At 38.6% G+C, this 18,909-nt stretch overlaps 1 protein-coding gene across 1 annotated transcript in view; it reads right to left on the bottom strand.

Moving 5' to 3' along the window:
* LOC107587766 (ubiquitin carboxyl-terminal hydrolase 45-like) overlaps positions 1–18,909 on the bottom strand; it is a 35,782-nt gene that overhangs the window by 2,228 nt on the left and 14,645 nt on the right. The window contains exons 6-15 of the mRNA XM_016275668.1: positions 14,661–14,809; positions 14,003–14,098; positions 13,738–13,868; positions 7,317–7,404; positions 4,111–4,192; positions 3,795–3,886; positions 3,456–3,512; positions 3,195–3,323; positions 1,576–2,215; positions 682–779 (exon numbers count right to left, since the gene is read on the bottom strand). Coding sequence (XP_016131154.1) covers positions 682–779; positions 1,576–2,215; positions 3,195–3,323; positions 3,456–3,512; positions 3,795–3,886; positions 4,111–4,192; positions 7,317–7,404; positions 13,738–13,868; positions 14,003–14,098; positions 14,661–14,809 — 1,562 coding nt within the window. The remainder of the gene's footprint in view (positions 1–681; positions 780–1,575; positions 2,216–3,194; positions 3,324–3,455; positions 3,513–3,794; positions 3,887–4,110; positions 4,193–7,316; positions 7,405–13,737; positions 13,869–14,002; positions 14,099–14,660; positions 14,810–18,909) is intronic.

Raw genomic sequence — 18,909 nt, 5'->3', positions numbered from 1 at the left:
CCAGACTGATACATGTCAACTGTTTTGATTCTCATCTGTTCTTGAATTTCTTTAGATCGTAGCATGATGTGTTGCTCTTTAAGCATGCTTCACTTTGTCAGATGGGTTCTATTTAAGTTATTTCTTGATTCAACAGGTCTGGCAGTAATCAGGCCTGGGTGTGGCTAGTGAAATTTAACTTGGCTTTCTAAAATAATGTGGTTAATTGCAGTTCTTTTATGATTTAACAGGAGGGGGCAATTAATTTTTCACGTAGGGCCACGTAGGTTTGGACAGCTTTTTTCCCTTAATAAATTAAATCATTTAAAAACTGCATTTTGTATTTACTTGCATTATCTTTGTGTAATATTAAAATTAGTTTTATGATCTGAATCTTTTAAGTGTGACAAATATGCAAAAAATTAAAAAAAAACAGGAAGGGGGCAAAAACCTTTTCACAGCACTGTATATATATATATTTCCCCCCAGAGCTCTTATTTTCTCTTGAAAGTATGCTTGGTTAATAGGTTCAGAAAACGACAATGGGCATTTTATTAATTAAACTTTACATTTTATGTCTGATGGTGTTAATACATAGCAGTTGTGTTTAGGTAACAAGCTGGCTGAAATCACACAAAAAGTACTTATGCGACACAAATGGCGAAAGCAGGTTACAATGTAAGGAACTCTGAGGATTCAGACCTGGTGAAATCGTTTAAGGTGAAGAGTGACCACTGGAGGAAGTGCCGAGATGAGCATCTGTTTACGGGCACTGGTGTACACCTTCTCAGCCTTCTTATCTGAAACATACATAAAAACAACATAGTCCGATCTACACTTTTACCAGTATTTCTGATCAGCAATAAAAATAGCATTTTATGTTTTGTATTTAATTTATTCCTACATAAAGATTTACACCTGTGTTCTGTAATAACTCCTAAAAACCCTATCTGGACAGCATAAAGTAATTGTTTATGAAGTCAGTACAAAGTCATTTTTTAATGAATGAATAGGCAGAAATGGACAAAGAAATTGCAATGCTTAACATGGTGGCTATAAGGAAGGATGGCATACACGTAGCGTTTTTTTTTTATTTTAAAGCATGTTAATTGTTTTATATGTAACTTAATTAAAAAAATAATACAAATGTAAGGTTTTTACTACATGATTTCAGCCAAAACACCTAAATTTGACACATTGTGCCTTAAAACCACAAGCAGAGTCAATTTCGGTGAAAAAAGTGTGTGTAAAATCCTTTACACTCACTTTACACAGTGTAAAATCCATAAATTGTCAGATCAAATGGATTTATGATCAATTTCCAGATAAATTTTTGATAAAGAAAAATAAATAAATAAATACATAAATAATATATATTGAAATAAAATAAATGTAGCTTTGGTAAGCATAAAAATGCAGGTAGCTCTTTTTCTTGCAAAATAAAAAATAAAATAAAACAAATCTTCCCCAAACTTTTGAATATTACTGTATTCATTAAAGGTAGTATATATATCTTTCAGCAACACTTCTTTACTACACAGTGGTCAGTATATGCAACTATATATATATATATATACTTCATATGTGTATACATACCACTCCTCTTCATCTGCCTTTGCCTTCTCTCGGTGCAGTTCTCACAGAGCAGTTTGTTGTTGCCCATCAGCAGCTCAACAGAGGTGAACTGATGCAGGCAGGACTGTACGGAGCACTCTTTAGAGCTGGGGGTGTAACTGTGACAGAGGGCTTGGAAGGCCCCTTGATGGTGCTGACGGTCTCTCTCCCGGACCTCGGACAGTTCCTCTGGGCTGTGACTGACAGGTAGAGTATCAGTGGAAGTGTGCACCAGGCCTAGCTTGGACACAGCACTGACAAGCTGCTCTACAGCGCCGCCCTGCGGAGTGGGGCTCGGGCTCAGGTTTGGTTTTAGACTTGGATTGTGTGCTGTTGAGGCTGAAGTCGTGGCGGTTGAGACTTTATCTGATGTGCAACTGTGAGTGGACACAGATGGGATTCGTGGTGACCATTCGCTCTCGGAGGCCTCGCTGTCCGCATCGTTACTGCTGTCCTGCAGGTTGGAATCCTTCTCGCTGCAGTCTGATTGGCTGCCCATCGTATCCGCCCGGCAACTGGCCAGGCCACGCCCAGCCACACAGAGCTCCTCCTCTTGTCGGCTAGAAACCAGATCTGCACCTCTCTCATCATGAGAAGTGGACGAATGGCGACCCTGCAGCTTCTAAGTGCATCATCATACAAACAAACAAAGTAGTGTTAAAAACAACGAAGCACACTAGGACATATGTTTTGGAGTTGTTCTAAGATTAGTAATTATTGGATGTCAGTTTTTCATTTATTGTCAGAAGTGTTGGGAAAGCAATTGGATCCAGACCCAATTTTAGCTGTTTTTGGTGTCAGTAGTGATAATATGGAGCTATCTAAAAACCAACATATAATGCTTGGATTCGTTACACTCTTAGCACGTAGATTGATTTTGCTGGAAACAGAAAGAGCCACCCCACTGCTCGGCACTGATTAAAAATGTTATGTCCTACCTGCAACTTGAAAAGATAAGATTTTCCCTAAAAAATTTAAATGAAATGTTTTATGCAGCATGGAAGCCTTTTATTAATTATTTTAATAAGAAAGCAATAGCTGAACCCTAATGTAAGCAACCCCCCCCCCTTCTTCTCTTCTTTTCCCATATCATTACTATGTTAAAATGGTTAAATTAGGATGTGTATGAAACTGTAAAAATTTGTATTGGAATGATTTTTGTTTTTGTGCCAATGTAAAAAACTTAAGAGAATGTTAAAAAAAAAACACGAAGGAAACATACACTACAACTCCAAAGTTTGGGGTCAGTAAAGTTTTTCTTTTTAAAGTAATTAATACTTTTATTCAGCAAGGATGCATTAAATTGATCAGAAGTGAAAGCCTTTTATAAATGTTATAAAAGAAACACGAACAAAAATGTTTCTTTAACACCAAATCGGCATAATAGAATGTTTTCTGAAAGATCATGTGACACTGAAAACTGGAGTAATGGCTGCTCAAAATTCAGATTTCCATCACAGGATTAAATTACATTTTAAAATATATTAGTATTTGCACTGTATTTTTGATCAAATAAATGAAGCCTTGGTGAGCATAAAGGCTTAGTTACGTTAGTGTAGAAGAACTATCAATGCCTCTCTTCTAATATTGGCTCCACCTACCTGTCCACTCAACCTCCTGCTGTTTCTATTGGCTTGTGAATTGGTAGCTGACGAGTCATCATGGGAGGCCGGACCGTCTTGCTCCCGCCCACTTTTCCCCAGTCTACCAGGGTTTGTAGGCTTAGAGATCTGAGCAAGAAAAGCAACAAACCCTCAAAAGACATCACTTAATTCAAGACAGTTTAGCACATTTAGTGAATTGAACGATTATTAAATGCAAATAAAATAAAGGAACAGATGTTTTACAGTTGTGGGTCTCACCCTTTCCTCTATGATGGGAAGGGAAATGTCAATGAAGGCTTCCTTCACTGTGGAAATCTAGGAGTGAAGCATATAAACATGTTACACATTACAATTAGTAGTCACTGTATTATATAAAAAAAATTGTACTACATATTATATATTGTATACATATTACATTGTATTATAGTAAATTAAAAGGCATATATTATAAATTAAACTGATATGTATACACTTACAATATTGTAACATTTAAAATGCATATTTTTTTTTAATAAAATTTAAATTTAACGTGAACAATTTATACAATCTGGCTTTGTATGTGGACATTGTACATTACATAAATAGAGAAACTCTTACATGTTCACACTCTTCACACATTATAGTGCTGGTCAGCTCTCCGACAAAAATTCGATCGACAAAATTCATTTTCACACCTTCCTTCCCATAAGCTGTAGAACATTTTAAAATTGATATATGTCATACACAGTATATTTATGTTATTTAAAAACACATTCAAACAACTCGGAACACAAATAATAGATCCTTTTTTAAATGTTTTCATGTGAATAGTGTCATTGTTTTTTTTTAAATCTTGTGAATACAAGCTGTCACTAGATGGCAATATTGTTCTGAATGATGTGAAATGCAGGTGATGGAAACATAGACTGATCACCCTTCACTTGTCGTTTGGTCTCCTCATCAGCTGTCTTCTCTGTGGGGTTGTTAAAGGCTTTGAGGATGCCTGCTTTAATGCGCTGTCAATGTAAACACAATGTGATGCCACTTTGTTAGATAATGAAGCTCAAACAGTTGCTGTCACAAAAAGCTCCTTTTATCATGCTCAAAATAATAAAGGCACAGGAAAAGTATCGCAGCTTGTATCTTTTAATAATGAAAAGTTAGCGTTTCAATTAAATAATAAAAAAAGAAGAAAAAAACAACAATTACTTGAATTTGACATCTAGAAACAAATTAAATAAGTCACGGCCATTTTCCCCCTCAGACTTTAAACTCTTCAACCCTTGGATGTGTTCTTTTTTCCTCAGGTTTTTGTTGTGGTAAATAAACCAAAGCAAACGCAAGGCCATGAACACGTGTACGTGACGAAAAGTAAGTGTGTGCTTCACTTATTATACACAGCAACACATATGCATTGTATATCCCATGTATGTGTGGTCATAAAGACTTGTGAAGGCAAGTGTCCCTGTGGTCTTAATGAGAGATGACATGGTCAGTGACTGTGTTGGTGAGTGAGCTGTTAGAAGACACAGTCACAGTATAGCACCAATCAATAGATAATTGGCCGTGGTGGCGATGTCTGTGGGGCGCGACCAGTCTCCCCCATTGTCCCGTCCCCACGCTCGGGACGGGCTATTTAGGTCAAAAGCCTGGTTAATCCCACTCCTTCAGCCACTCAACCCCCCAAACCCCCATCTGTGTCGGACCCTGCTGCAACACACACTAATTAATCACACAAACACACACACCCTAAAATAACTAGGCCACCACACTCTCTTGAGAAGTTGAGCTCACTTGAGCACCCCATTCTTAGCAGTTTTATTCAACAGCTAATTGGTGATAATTCAGTGATGTTAATTAGCATATTGTGACCAGGGATCCTATTGGCTAATCAACATAAATATTGTGGTGTCCATGTTTGGTGACTGGCTTAAGGGGTCTCAGCTCCGTTGCACACTGTAGGTGAGAGATGAGGCATTTTGCACTTTTATAAAACAATCAAAATCATAATGATGTTGATTGTAACCTCAACTATTTTTTAAGTTGACAAGATAATGTTTTTTTGTGCAAAATCTTGTCTGTTTGTATACACTTGTATATTTAACTTTTGCATGTTTAGATCTCAAAATCGGTATACAAATTCAAATATAATTAGTTATTTTAGTTAGTCTCTTATTCTCACTAAAGCTGCTTTTCTTTAATCAAAAACATTAACATTATGAATAGTATTACAATTTAAAATAGCTATTTTCTAAAGCTGAATTTTCAGCAGTCATTAGTCTTCAGTGTCACATGATACTTCAGAAATCATTCTAATATGCTATTATCATTAATGTTGAAAACTGGTGCATTTTTTTATATTTTTGATGAAACTAACTTTTTCCAGAATTCTTGGAGTAGAATTGATTTGAAACATAAATATCTAACATATAACATTATAAATATTTATTTCTGTCACTTTTGATTAATTTAATGCATCTACGCAGAATAAAAAAAACATAATTGTACTGAACGGTAGTGTATAAATATTTTTTATTTGTTTCATCTTAAAAACTAATATACAGTGGGTACGGAAAGTATTCAGACCCCCTTAAATTTTTCACACTTTGTTATATTGCAGCCATTTGCTAAAATCATTTAAGTTAATTTTTTTTCCTCATTAATGTACACACAGCACCCCATATTGACAGAAAAACACAGAATTGTTGACATTTTTGCAGATTTATTAAAAAAGGAAAACTGAAATATCACATGGTCCTGTCCGGTGCTGTGACACTCATATATTTAACTCAGGTGCTGTCCATTTCTTCTGATCATCCTTGAGATGGTTCTACACCTTCATTTGAGTCCAGCTGTGTTTGATTATACTGATTGGACTTGATTAGGAAAGCCACACACCTGTCTATATAAGACCTTACAGCTCACAGTGCATGTCAGAGCAAATGAGAATCATGAGGTCAAAGGAACTGCCTGAAGAGCTCAGAGACAGAATTGTGGCAAGTAGAATAAAAGAGAGAGAAATATATGTGGGTGTGTATACTCTCTGCGCCCTCTCTATATATATATATATATATATATATATATATATATATATATATATATATGTGTCTGTGTGTGCGCATGTGTGTGTGTGTGTGAGAGACAGTACATGCTGTCTGTAAATTTATGAAGTACACGATATTGAGGAACATTTAAACCAGATTGTTTCCCGTTTTCTCCCCCTCAGCCTCCCCTAAGTTTGGAGGGAGGGAGGGAGGTGGGGACGGTCCTCCATCACAAAGCCTCAACAAGCAGCTGACTGTTTCCCAGGATGCACAATGAGGCCAGTCGCGCCACTTGCAAGGTTCCTAAGTGGCACAACTGTCCACATTCACAAGTCTGAATGGGCCTGGCTGGCCCTGGGGCTCATCGCCTGATGCTGCACCCGCTTTCTTAGGGCAGTCAGAGCCACTGGTGGGGTTGTGTGGGTCTTGGCCCCGGCACGTCCACATTAAGAGTCCCACAAGAAGACAAGAACCACTCTATCAAACTACTATGCATCTGCTCAAAAGAGGTCATCTTCCCACCTTCAGTTTGCAAATGTAGCCCTTTGCAGTGACTGGTATAGTTTATATATGCAGTGAGGAGGACTGAGGGCGTAATGCTGAGAACAAGACCCCCTGTTGACCTGGTATTAACATCTGTTTTAGGCCACTCCAGTGGAAACAGGACAATGCAAACACACAAGCAGAGTGTAAAACTCTACCACCCTATACCTGAAGTGTAAAAGCTCATTCTTTAAAAAAAAAATAAAAGCTAAAACTCATCCATTTAGATCAACTTTAAACACTTTTTCAATATATATATTTTATATTTTTTTAATTATTTATTATTAAATTATTATTAATTATAACTACATTACTATTTATTTTATTATTTATAATCTGAATGTGGCCTTAAAAGCAATGATTTTTTTTTACCTTCCCCTTAAAATTAAATCACAAGTGGTTAAAGAAGATAAGATGCACATTACTGCCAGGTCTACATGATGATCTCGACTGACCACTTGTGATCGTATTACATGAGATGGATCCCAGGTGAAAACAGGGCCAAAAGTTACTCTTTAAATAAATAAAATGAAAAAATGAATCGTGCACTCACCTTTGTCTCCTCTACTCTCATGGAGTCCAGGAGGTAATGTAGCAATTCCTGACTGTCCTGTTGCTGGTAACCCTTAAAGCGAGGGGCCCTGAACAGAGAATGAGAATTCTTGTCACACAAACACATTGGCACAAGTGTAAATACATCCAATGGGACAAAAGGAGCCAAAGCCACGCAAACACCAATTAGCCACACACAAAAAGCAATCAGCAGCATATAGACGAGCAAAGACGAGAGAAGAATGGACAATCTTCTCTCAAGGCCTTTTCTCTGATGCTGCATGAGGTGACTCTCGCTGCCTCTCGGGAGGTTTCAGGATCTTAGAGGCAGCTATTATTTTTCCCTGACAACTTTAGTTTCATTCACTTTTAATTTCATCATTCAACCAGCTGAGGTCGGTCACACACACGCAGCCACACGTACGCTTTCACACGCAAACAGATATATAAAGATAGTCCGACCTTTCACCAATTCTCTCATTCTACTGAATTATAAACCCAAGATTGGAATTTATCTAAGATTTCAAAGAACTGAAAAATTTTATTAAAAATCTAAAAATTGAGCCTTTAAGTATTCAATTTCCGCATTTTAATATGTGAAGAACTACCTTATACCACAAAGTCCTTTTAGAGTGATTATATACCAGCTTTGCTCACTGTTGATGTGTAATTTTGTTTGATTCTCCCAGGCTGGTGACGAGTTTGCGTTATTAAGATGAAAGTGTTCTGTAATGGAGACTTTAAAATGGACAAAATGTTCTCAGTAAAATTAAGGGTTATACAAAAGTTCATGCAAAATGCAAATATTCAATAATGAAACCATTAAAAGTAATCCCAGAAAATTATGTATGTGTGCGTATGTATGCACTTTCCAAAAAAAAAACATTTGTATTAACAGTAAATCCAATTCAATGTAATTTTCAGCCAAGATTTTCATGTTTTTTTTAAACCAACAACAGCAATTTATGGCCTTTATGATTATGACCATCATTTACAGTGACCTAAAATTCAGTACATCCCTAAGCACTTGTTATATCTTGATGTCCTTCAAACACATTTAATGCCACATGCTCAAAATGACTGAAATTACAGACATGCACAGAACAGAACCAGACAAGACCACCCTAAATACTCCAGACTGGAGGACAGTGGCACTGTGGAGATATGTTTGTCCTTCCTCCCAGCTAGCCCTGTGGTAAATCTAGCGGAAAAACATGTTGGGCGTTTAGGAAACAACTCCTTAGACTCTCTGCTGGGTAGCTCAGGCCAGATGTGGGCCAGCTGTGGGCAACATATGGGTGTTTGAAGCCGGCCCTGCATCAACCTGTTGTGCAATGAGGCTGGATAGCTGGTCAAGATGAGGGGAAGGCCATTTGGCCTGGTAATGAACCCAAGGGTAAAGGGGCAAGTCAAGGTGTTGGGTCGGGTTGGGACGCCTGAGGCTGTCCAGATGCTCATCAATGATTTTCCTATTACCTGCTAAGCTAGCAAGCACTGCGTTTGTGAGGACAGGCTGGGTGAATGAATGTGCTGGCAGGACGGATGGTCAGGCAGTCTGGAACGCCTCTACCGTGGGCTGATGAGTTTTGACGTTCTGTGCGGCTCTGTGTGACCGGAGTGTGTTTAAGAATGTCCAGCCACCTGCTTCTAACACAGGTCATGAGCAGGAGGTCTGGGGAGACGGCTTCCCTCCCCTTTCTCGGTTTCTCACTGCTTCTTTTCTTATCAACACTACTGTTCTGTAGCAACTTCCAGCATAAAAATACCACAGCAACCTACAGTGGAGTCTAAAAGTCTGAGACCAATTTAAAATCTAGAACACCTGGAGTTTTAGTTTTAGAATTTTTATTTTTTTCTGAAGTAAAATAAAATATTAATTTGATAAATTATAAATATACACTTTAGTTCAAAAGTCTGGGGTCAATTGATTATTTTTCCAGCATGGATGCATTAAAAATGACAGTGAAGACTTACATTTATTAAATAAATGCAGTCTTCTAAACTTTCTATTCATCAAATAAACCTGAAAAAAATATTATCGTTTCCACAAAAATATTAAGCAGCACAACAAATCAGCATACTAGAATGATTTCTGAAGGATCATATAACACTGAAGCCTGGAGTAATGGCTGCTGACAATTCTGCTTTGCCAACAGGGCATAAATTACGCAGTCTTCTAAACTTTCTATTCATCAAATAAACCTGAAAAAAATATTATCGTTTCCACAAAAATATTAAGCAGCACAACAAATCAGCATACTAGAATGATTTCTGAAGGATCATGTAACACTGAAGCCTGGAGTAATGGCTGCTGACAATTCTGCTTTGCCAACAGGGCATAAATTAAATTTTTAAATACATTAAAATAGAAAATCATTATTTTTAACTGCAATAATATTAGTTTTTAAAATACATTTTTAAATAAAATAAATGCAGCTTTGTTAAGCCCAAGAGACTCTTTTCCCCCAAAATGTATTTGACTTTTTTGTTTCATTTGGTGATCTCATCATTTGTAATCACAGAATTTGAATTTGAACCCCACCGTGTATGTATAGTAGATATTGACTAATATTACTTTTTTTATGAGTGATCATTTTTATGTTTCAGTGTCTCTCTAGATATCCACATCTGCCAGTGTCAAACCCAAACTAGCTCTATGGTAGGAGGTTCAAACAGTAAGCGGATCAGGCTGGTACAAGCACAGCACGAGCTGCAGAAGGACAGGAACAGAGTGAATGTGTTCTGGAGGGAAGCTGACGGGTGAGATGGGCTCCAGTGGGAGAGGTGGGAGAGACTGAGTGTGTTCTGGAAGCTCATTCCACTGGAAGAGAAGGCTGAAGGAGCCTGTAGCGGTGCACCCAATATGGCCCTGCCACAGACGGACAGCTGTAACCACTAACACAATTAACAGCGGATGAGTTAGTACCAGACGCCAGGCAGCCCCAGTGCAATGCTGCAATGCACACATGCACACACAAGCATAATACTATCAGTTGAATATAAAACATTCCCAAACATGCATCTTACGCTGAGCAAAAAACATACAGATATATGAGACAAAAACATACATATAGATTCATCCCATAGCTAAGCACTCCCAAAATCTGTTAAGTAAACATTTCATCATCATAATCTAAAGACAAATATTTTAGTACAATGACCTTGTAATAAACTGTAACTGATTCTTGCACCAGGTAACAAACGTTCAAATAGCTGTGCTGGCCTGCTGTGATAAATAAAATAATTTCTATTTATTAAATTATTTTAGTGGTTCTCAATCTTTTTGACTTCAAAGACCTAAACTGTCCAGAACTAGTAGTGTGCATATATATTATATAAATCCCAGAATTTTTAAGAACTGAATGTCATTTAAGAGGGCCACTCTTTTTAACCAAAATGACTTTTCCAGATGTTTGTAAGAGGGAAAAAAAAATTTACATGATAAAATTTGGGAGAAAATTTATGAGATATGAGAACCAAAATAGCAGCCAGTGTAACTAGAGCTTATTATTTCACATTGCCAACTCGCACAACCAGAACATCCTTGAAAGTGCTGTAATTGGAACCTGTGAATACGTGCTTGAATCTCTATACTAACAAACATGAAATAAGTTCCATTCCACCTCAATGTGAAGTATGCACAGGGTACGAAACATAATTATAACTCAATTTCAAATGTAGTAACAGAAAGCGGAAGATAAGGACATCTGGGCTCAGGGTCAGTGTGCGTGTTTACAGGCTGGGACCCTCACTAGCACCAGGAGCAGGGAATGCTGCTGACTGCTCTCTGGACCGCTGCTGGCACTGGTGCTGCTCAGATCTGTCCAGCTGGCAGCATGACCTGGCCCTCGATCAACCATGCCAATAGCACTCAGCTGTGTAACACACACAGGCTACTTGTCCTTCACCCATTTTATGGTTGGTGTTCATCCCACCTTCAAAAACACTGTCTTTTAAAGCGTGATGTCTCAAAAGATGCCATTCTGCCACATTGTCCAACATAGCAAATGTTCAAGATGGCACAGTAGTGCCCCATCAGACCAAAAGCTGTGACCAGTAGTTTGCCAGTCAACAAACGCATTAAACAAACAGGATCTTTCCTGTCAAGGACATGCTGGATCGCACAAGCGCACACACATAAACTGTGCAGCACAGAAGGCCTTCACTTGACCCAATGAGCTGCCGCTCTGGAGTGCTCAAAGTGTGCGCATGTGGGTGTGCAGAGGGGGAATTATATTAAAGGTGTATCTGAGGCAGAGAAATTCTGTGTGTTTAAAAGGGTCATGACATATATATATATTTTTTTAATATGTTCCTTGAGGTTTACTTAATAAAGAAAAGAAAAAAATATTTGGAACCCTCATTCTGAAACTCTCTTTAAAATGACCTGTTTTTAAGTGGTGGGTCCTTTAAGGCTTGCCAGTAATTGGCCACTGTGATTGGCTAACGTCATTGCATAGGAAACATTATCAACACTAGGGTGACCTCACGTCCTCTTTTCCCCAGACATGTCCTCTCCAGCCGGGATTTCTAAATTCTAAAATGTCTGGGATTTGGCTTTTGCTTTCTACAGTCGCCATTCATTGTGTGCGTTTTTGTATTAAAGCCCTGAGCGGGACTGTTTTCTTAATCCCACTCCCGCTGAATTTCTGGCCTGCTCCCGCAAACATTCTAATATTGAATATAATTTTTGCGCATTAGAGAGCCGCTATCAATATGCGGAGTACTTAAATCACTTTGGATGCAGCTCGTGTTGGATGCAGGGTTGCCAAATCTGCATAATTTTGCACGAAATTGGGGTGATTTTAAACTGTTGTGGTGGGTTTATTTTCTCCCGTGGGTTAAAGGTTTGAAATATTACAAATTGCATTTGACTGAAATGCTTGTATTAAAACATTCTGCATTCTACCTATGATAAACTGTGGTAGATGTTAAGTTTTGTGAAGGATGACCACTGGTAAGAAGCCTTTTAGCTGTGTTTAAGACCAATCTACATAACAGTGACTGTAAAATATGTATTTTAGGAGTTTTGATATTTGGGATATGGTCATTGCGCTACTTTGGGGACTACTTTAACCCCCCTCAAACCCAACAAGCCCCCCCCCCCCCCCCCCCCCCCCCCCCCCCCCCCCCCCCCCCCCGTCTGCATCCTGCCCCAACTGTTCTCTTTTTTGAAAACTAAAATATGGTCACCCTAATAAACGCCCCCTTCACTATTGCATGTGAGTGTGTTGACAACTAAATCAAAATAAAATGTAATTTCCAGACAAAGCATTATGAAATAATTTACTTACAGTTAGTGATGCAGCTCGCATTCAGTGTAATCAAGTAAGCATTAAGTGACTGGATGGCAGTGGGCGGGGCCTATGGTGAGAAGATTATGTCTTGCTCTGGAGGCGGTGTTTATGCAAATGTCTGTGGCCAGGTGACGTCACCTTGCCCCTCAGATCCAAAGCGAGCCGTTTTTGGAGCTTGATTAAATAAATGCTTTGTTTAAAATGAGGAGGACGTTTTAAACTGTGAAACTGAAACAGGATGTTTTAATGGTACAAACACCTCTTGTATGCCAAAAGATCAAGGCAAATTTGATTTCTCATGTCATGACCCCTTGACCCCTCACATGATAACACCAGACTTTTGTGTAACTAGAGAGGGTAACTATTGTCTGTGGCTTGTAAACAGAAGCACGATTATTACTATCAGCCCTTAAAAAAAGAGTGTATTAGTGACAGGTCAAATCAATGCATCTTCAGTGACTTTAACATTTTTAAACACTAAAAAAAGAAAAAACCTTACAGGTCCCAAACTTTTGAACGTTAGCGTATGTGTAGTACATATAAAAGACATCAGGCAGATGTGGAAAAAGTGAAAGAGAAAGTGAAGAAAGTGTCCTTTTTCAGCATATTTTATCTATCAACTTTATAAAAATCAAAAGTATTCATAAATGTTTACTTTTTTCAAAGCACTGTTCATGCTTTATGCATTCATAATGGCTGATGTGTGATCTGATTTGTGCACGTGCATATACTCAAATGAATTAGTGTGCTTAAGGCTGAGATGAACGCACATGAACACATATGCAAACCCACAGGTCTGATAAAGGCACAGTACCCGAGTTAAATATCACAGAAGCACCAGAGAGACACCCAACTGCCTGGCAGGCTCCTGTCTGAGCCACCCAACCATTCAGCACGATCAAACAACGTTTAAACAACAGCCAGTGAACCGTTCAGCCTGTGCGCAGCATTTAAAAAAATCATCCCTGAGAGCAGAGATCCAACCAGCCATTTGGGTTTAAAACAGAGGCTTGAAACCGCTTGGCGTACAGTGCCGATCAATTAGCTAAGTTTAGATTTGCTGACCCTTCAGCTTTCAGAGACTTTCATAGTGTATATTTACAAATGACGACAATGTAAACATACTTCTGACATAGCTGGTTGAAAAGGATCTTGGGGGAGACAGGCCCTTTCCCAGGCTCCTTCATGCTTTGGAGGAACAGGAACATGGCTGAGGTGAGGGGTTCTGGGCTGGGCAACGTCACTGTTAGTGGCCCCTGTAAGAAAGCATAGCACTCATATCATATCTAACACACAGAGCAGTGAGGTGTTAAGAGCATATTTAAAAGTTAATATGAGTGATATTATGACAGAGACGGGACTAGTCCAGTCCATGATAGGTGGAACCTACCAACTTAGTCTCAGCAGGGGGGCAGATCTTCATCTTATGTCCCTTCTCCTTGACGTCTTGAATTAGGTCATTCAGCATGTGGGTCTGGGAGAGATTCTAAACCAAAGCACACAAACAATATATAAAAATATTAAGCAGCACAAGTGTTTTCATCATTGATAATAAGAACAGTTTCTTGAGCACTAAACTACCATATTAGAATGATTTCTGAATGATCATGTGACACTGAAGACTGGAATAACATGAATAAATTACATTTTAAAAATATATTTAAATAGAAAACAGTTATTTTAAATTGTTTTTACTGTATTTTTGACTAAATAAATGCAACCTTATTGAGCATAAGAGACTTCTTTAAAAAATGCAAACACACACATACAGTTCGATTTGTTAATTTAATTTAGATTAATTTGTAAAATAATCTGAAGTGTCCTTCTTGAAATAAGCTTGTCCCTTTGAAACAAGCAAAAATAGGGTGTTTTCTCAAGGCCATAAGGGTGAAGGTGCCGTTTTAGTGACTCTTCCACATAATATATTTGAATTAATTTCTGGTAACAGCCCAGATAAACCATAAACCAGCTGGCTTCCACCAAAACACACAGAACTGACACAAACCAAATGTCAGGTGAGTGATTTAAGCTCTTGGACAAGACTTTACCTGCATCACAGCATTGAAGAAGCAGGTGTTACCCAGGTTGTTGATGCCCTTGACTGGGATAAGTGTGGTATTCACTGGAGTCTTCCCTCTCTGAGTGTCCACATACTCAGCGGGTTCCTCTCGGAGCCTGATAATTTTTGAGGTTGTTCCTAACAGACAGAACAGAATATAAATTAACAAATCTCTAGTTAGGACACCATTTAGTAAAGCAGGTTATCTACATTCAAAAACATTTCAGCGCAATTAAAAAAAAAAAGCTGAGAGCTTGACTTAAACTTTAATTTAGTGAAATTAAAACAGTTCTTCTGTTATGTGAAGATCTGGACTGGGCCTGGTCCCAGTGTGCGCCTGATTTTCTGCAGCAGAAATGGGTTAACATGCTGGGTAGCAGCTGGGAGAGGCTGCAGATGACAGCTGGATAAAACTACGCTGGTTAGGGAGCAGAGAACAAGCCCAGCTGCTCCCCGCTACTGCCATGACTCTGCGGGAGATTCTTGGCCCAGGCGGCTAAACACAAGGCCCGCAGAGAGAGTTTTGTCTGCACAAAATAGCAAAACTCCAGAGAAATGACGGGTGCACTGCCTTTAACACTCAGGAGACATGAAAGCAACCTGCATGATAATTCAAAGCGAGCAGTCAGTCCTGTAAATAGCTCTCAGAAGAAGAAGCTCTCGCCTCAGAAGAGAGGCGGATGGCGCCTGTGGTTTTCAACAATACAGATACAATTATAATGCGATTTATTTTAACAATTTCTAACAGTGACTGCTTCTTTGTGAAATCATTTATTCAACAATGACTAAAACTTGACATTTCTGAAAAAAAACTTAAATGACATTGACTATTACACAAATACTTTAATGTCACAAATTGTAATAAATTAATTGAATATCAACTTTAGCATTTATTCACTGTATTGTGTACTGTCTTTCATCATCCAATAAATATACATTTTATATTGTACAATGTGTACAATAACCTGATAATTAGATGATAGTCATTTAAAGGAATTCTCAATTGTTTTACGCAAATCTGACAGAAAATGGTGCGTAAAGAGTAGATATCCTGTACACAATGACATACAGAATACAAGGCCAAAAAAGCCATGAAACAATAAACTTTCTGAATATAATCGTATTTATTAGAAAAACTGTCACATTTAAAAAAAAAAAATTATTTGCTAGCTTAAAGAGGGAAAACACACCAGTGCCAAGGCCAGAAATCTCCAAAAAATGGAATAGGTTGAAATAGGCTGGATGAATATTTTGCACTCAGTTTTTATTCACAAATATTATGAAGCACAGCCCTTAACTTAGCCTGCATGAGACATTATCTTTTATATGCATAAACCAACTATCTGCACGTTCTACAGGAAAAATAAATAAAAACAGCTGCAACTCAATGAATAGTGTGGACTACATATACTCAACAGAAGCTTACCTGCAATTTTTGTATGCGAGATATTTTTTAAAGTTTTAATTGGTAGACCAGTTGTCAAACTGGGTGGTGGCCTTTAGCAACAAAGCATTGGACAAGCCTTAACAAAACACTGAATCCATGAATGGCTCTGGACCCTTCTTTCTTATTTTTATACTCACTGGCACCATTTGGGAAGGAGAGCACAAGTGTTCTGTCAAATGAAGCATTAATGAACAGCTACAAGCACCCAAGGCACTGAGAATGAGAAAGAAAGTCAGCATGGTGCTGCTTGCCGCTAATAAATATTGATATTTACACTCTTTTGTAGTACTTTTAAGCATAAGTAAGAGCAGGAAAACAAATGTACCTTTTTATGAGTATTAAGTAAATAAGCAGCCCTATGTTCCAATTAAATAAACATCAAAATTAATGATAAATGTATTTTAAAAATTCACTAATAAACAAAAAGCCAAAATTGGTATCAGCACTGCAACTAACAGGACTGAAAACTTAGACGACAGTAAACTGACATTCAATAAGTTCCAGCTAATTTGGGTTCAAATGTTGTTTTGTAATTACTGATTAAATTATATTTGCTAGAGACACTAGTGTACCGTATTCATGTAGTGCGCTATAAATTGTTTCAAAATGACCTGAAGTAATTCATATCATATAGATGTGTGCAGGTTTTGTACATATCTACTACAGCTTGTTTTGTCCTCAAGTGGAATAATATGCCTCATTCTTGTGTCCCAATTGGTTTATTCTTGCATGAATGATTTCGGTTTAGAAAGTGGATAAAATTAGTTGTTACATGCCTTAGTGTGCATTGATTTTTCCCGAACGCTACCTCCTGTTGGAAAGATCCACAAAGAGGACAACATACATTGACGAGCTGTAAACAACATGGAATATGATGCCTTGGAGGTAATCTTTTACTTATATGAATGACCCTTCACATTCTTGTGTATCCAACAGAATTTAAACTATTATGAAAAAGGCACTTTAAATGTACAATAATAGACATGTCAGGCTGTTGAATGCCTGTGCAGATGGGGGACGTTTCTGCAGGTCAGCCTTTGACGAATCTCTGCTGGACAATACCAGGGGTCTTCATAAACGCACCTAAGCCGACACATAGATTCTCTTCAAGACTTCAAGGCTGCAATATAATCTCTTAAATTCAGACAATCAATACCAAGGCATACGGTTGGGTGGAAAAATAAATTTCTTAAAGGTGTAGTAGGAGATCATGGAAAATGCTAACTTTAGCCTGATAGCACTGAAAGCGAACGTTCCACCCTCCCTGCAATTGCCGTCCAAAGCCATGCCCCCTGAACGCATATACGCTCACAGACCAGAATACCAGAGACAACATTACTACAATACATCAGCGGTTCCCAATTCCAATCCTCGCACTGGATGTGAAGATGTGTGTGTGAGTGTGATGTGTGTGAAGACGCTACGCAGCGCAAATCCGTGAATGAATGCTCTGAAGTTAAGTAAACTTCAACGGATTTCCCCTGCTCAGAGAGTAGGGAGCAATGAACACTGTGTAGGGATCATATCGATCGGAACACAGTTCATGTACATAGCTCACTTCTAACAAGCTGGTTATCTGAATTGGGTGTGTTAACTAAGCGAGACATGCAAAAATGCAGCGCTGGGGGGTGCGAGGACAGGAATTGGGAACCGCTGGGCTACATCATGTGTCATTCACCAGTGAGAAAACTTTAAAAGTACTACAATACCAGGAAGGAATATCGAGTTGTTGATGTTTGTCTGCCATTCTCGCTCTGTCTGCACAGCGTGCGTGAATGCACTGATGACATATCCTGTCTTCGCGAACAGGGTGCGCAGAGGTATGCTAATACATACGTTGACAGGCAGGTAGGAAAGCCAATTAAAATGCTCGGACCGAGCGTTTTGATTGGCCGAACATTTCTTGGTCCTACGCCTTCCACAGAATATATAAATACAAATAAATACATTCAGACCACTTAACTTAATGATTGCTATCGGGATGTAACAAAAAATGTTTCTGAAGACAATCACCTATTGCACCTTTAAATCAGGAAAGCAACTAAAACGTCTTGAGTTATCTTTCAGGTTGAACTGACATTGCAGCCCCAAGATCACCTTATTTATTGAGCCCCCCTTCTGAATCCATATTGTTGTCACACCGCCACATCTGAGGAAAAGCCCAAGGTCAATCCATGTTCTCCCTTTCATTGTGCAACAATGCTCTCTGGAGCTGCCCCGAATGTTATGCAGATCCAAACACACTTATTGCACAAACTGGCCCAGAATTAAGCCTTGTTCAGTAAAAACAAATCCATTAAAATCTGAAGTGGGCAGCTTCTGTGCCCTCATGATTTTCTCACAGGGGTTAATCAGGCATCAAAACAATAGACTGGAGTGCTGCTATTCCTAAGTGGGGCCAAAAGCATCTGGAGCACTACATGGAAACATCTGGAAGTTTGTCTGTGTCCATACAGTCATTCGGGAGGGAGCCCATATGTCCAGGAACACTGTGGTGCAAACAAGTGTGGACAACAGGGACACACAGCTCATACAATGAACAAATAGGATAATGAGTGAGTGTGATGGCAATAAGGTACTTTTGCATCTTGTCGGTCCCATTTTTTGAATAGACCAGGATAAATGTGCGATGTGGGAATGCCTATGGAGTTACACCGCATCTGGGCCCACTGATCAAGGTAAACAATGTTCAGAGAGCCATCTGCCAGGATGGCAGTGAAGGAGATACATAGAGGGGACTTGGGGGGGGGGGGGAGCAGTGCCCAGAACAAGCATAAGGAAAAACAAATTT

The sequence above is a fragment of the Sinocyclocheilus grahami genome, unplaced genomic scaffold (genome assembly GCF_001515645.1).
Source record: "Sinocyclocheilus grahami isolate Dianchi unplaced genomic scaffold, SAMN03320097.WGS_v1.1 scaffold96.1, whole genome shotgun sequence".
Lineage (NCBI taxonomy): Eukaryota > Metazoa > Chordata > Actinopteri > Cypriniformes > Cyprinidae > Sinocyclocheilus > Sinocyclocheilus grahami.
This window is presented reverse-complemented; position numbering and strand designations above follow the sequence as displayed.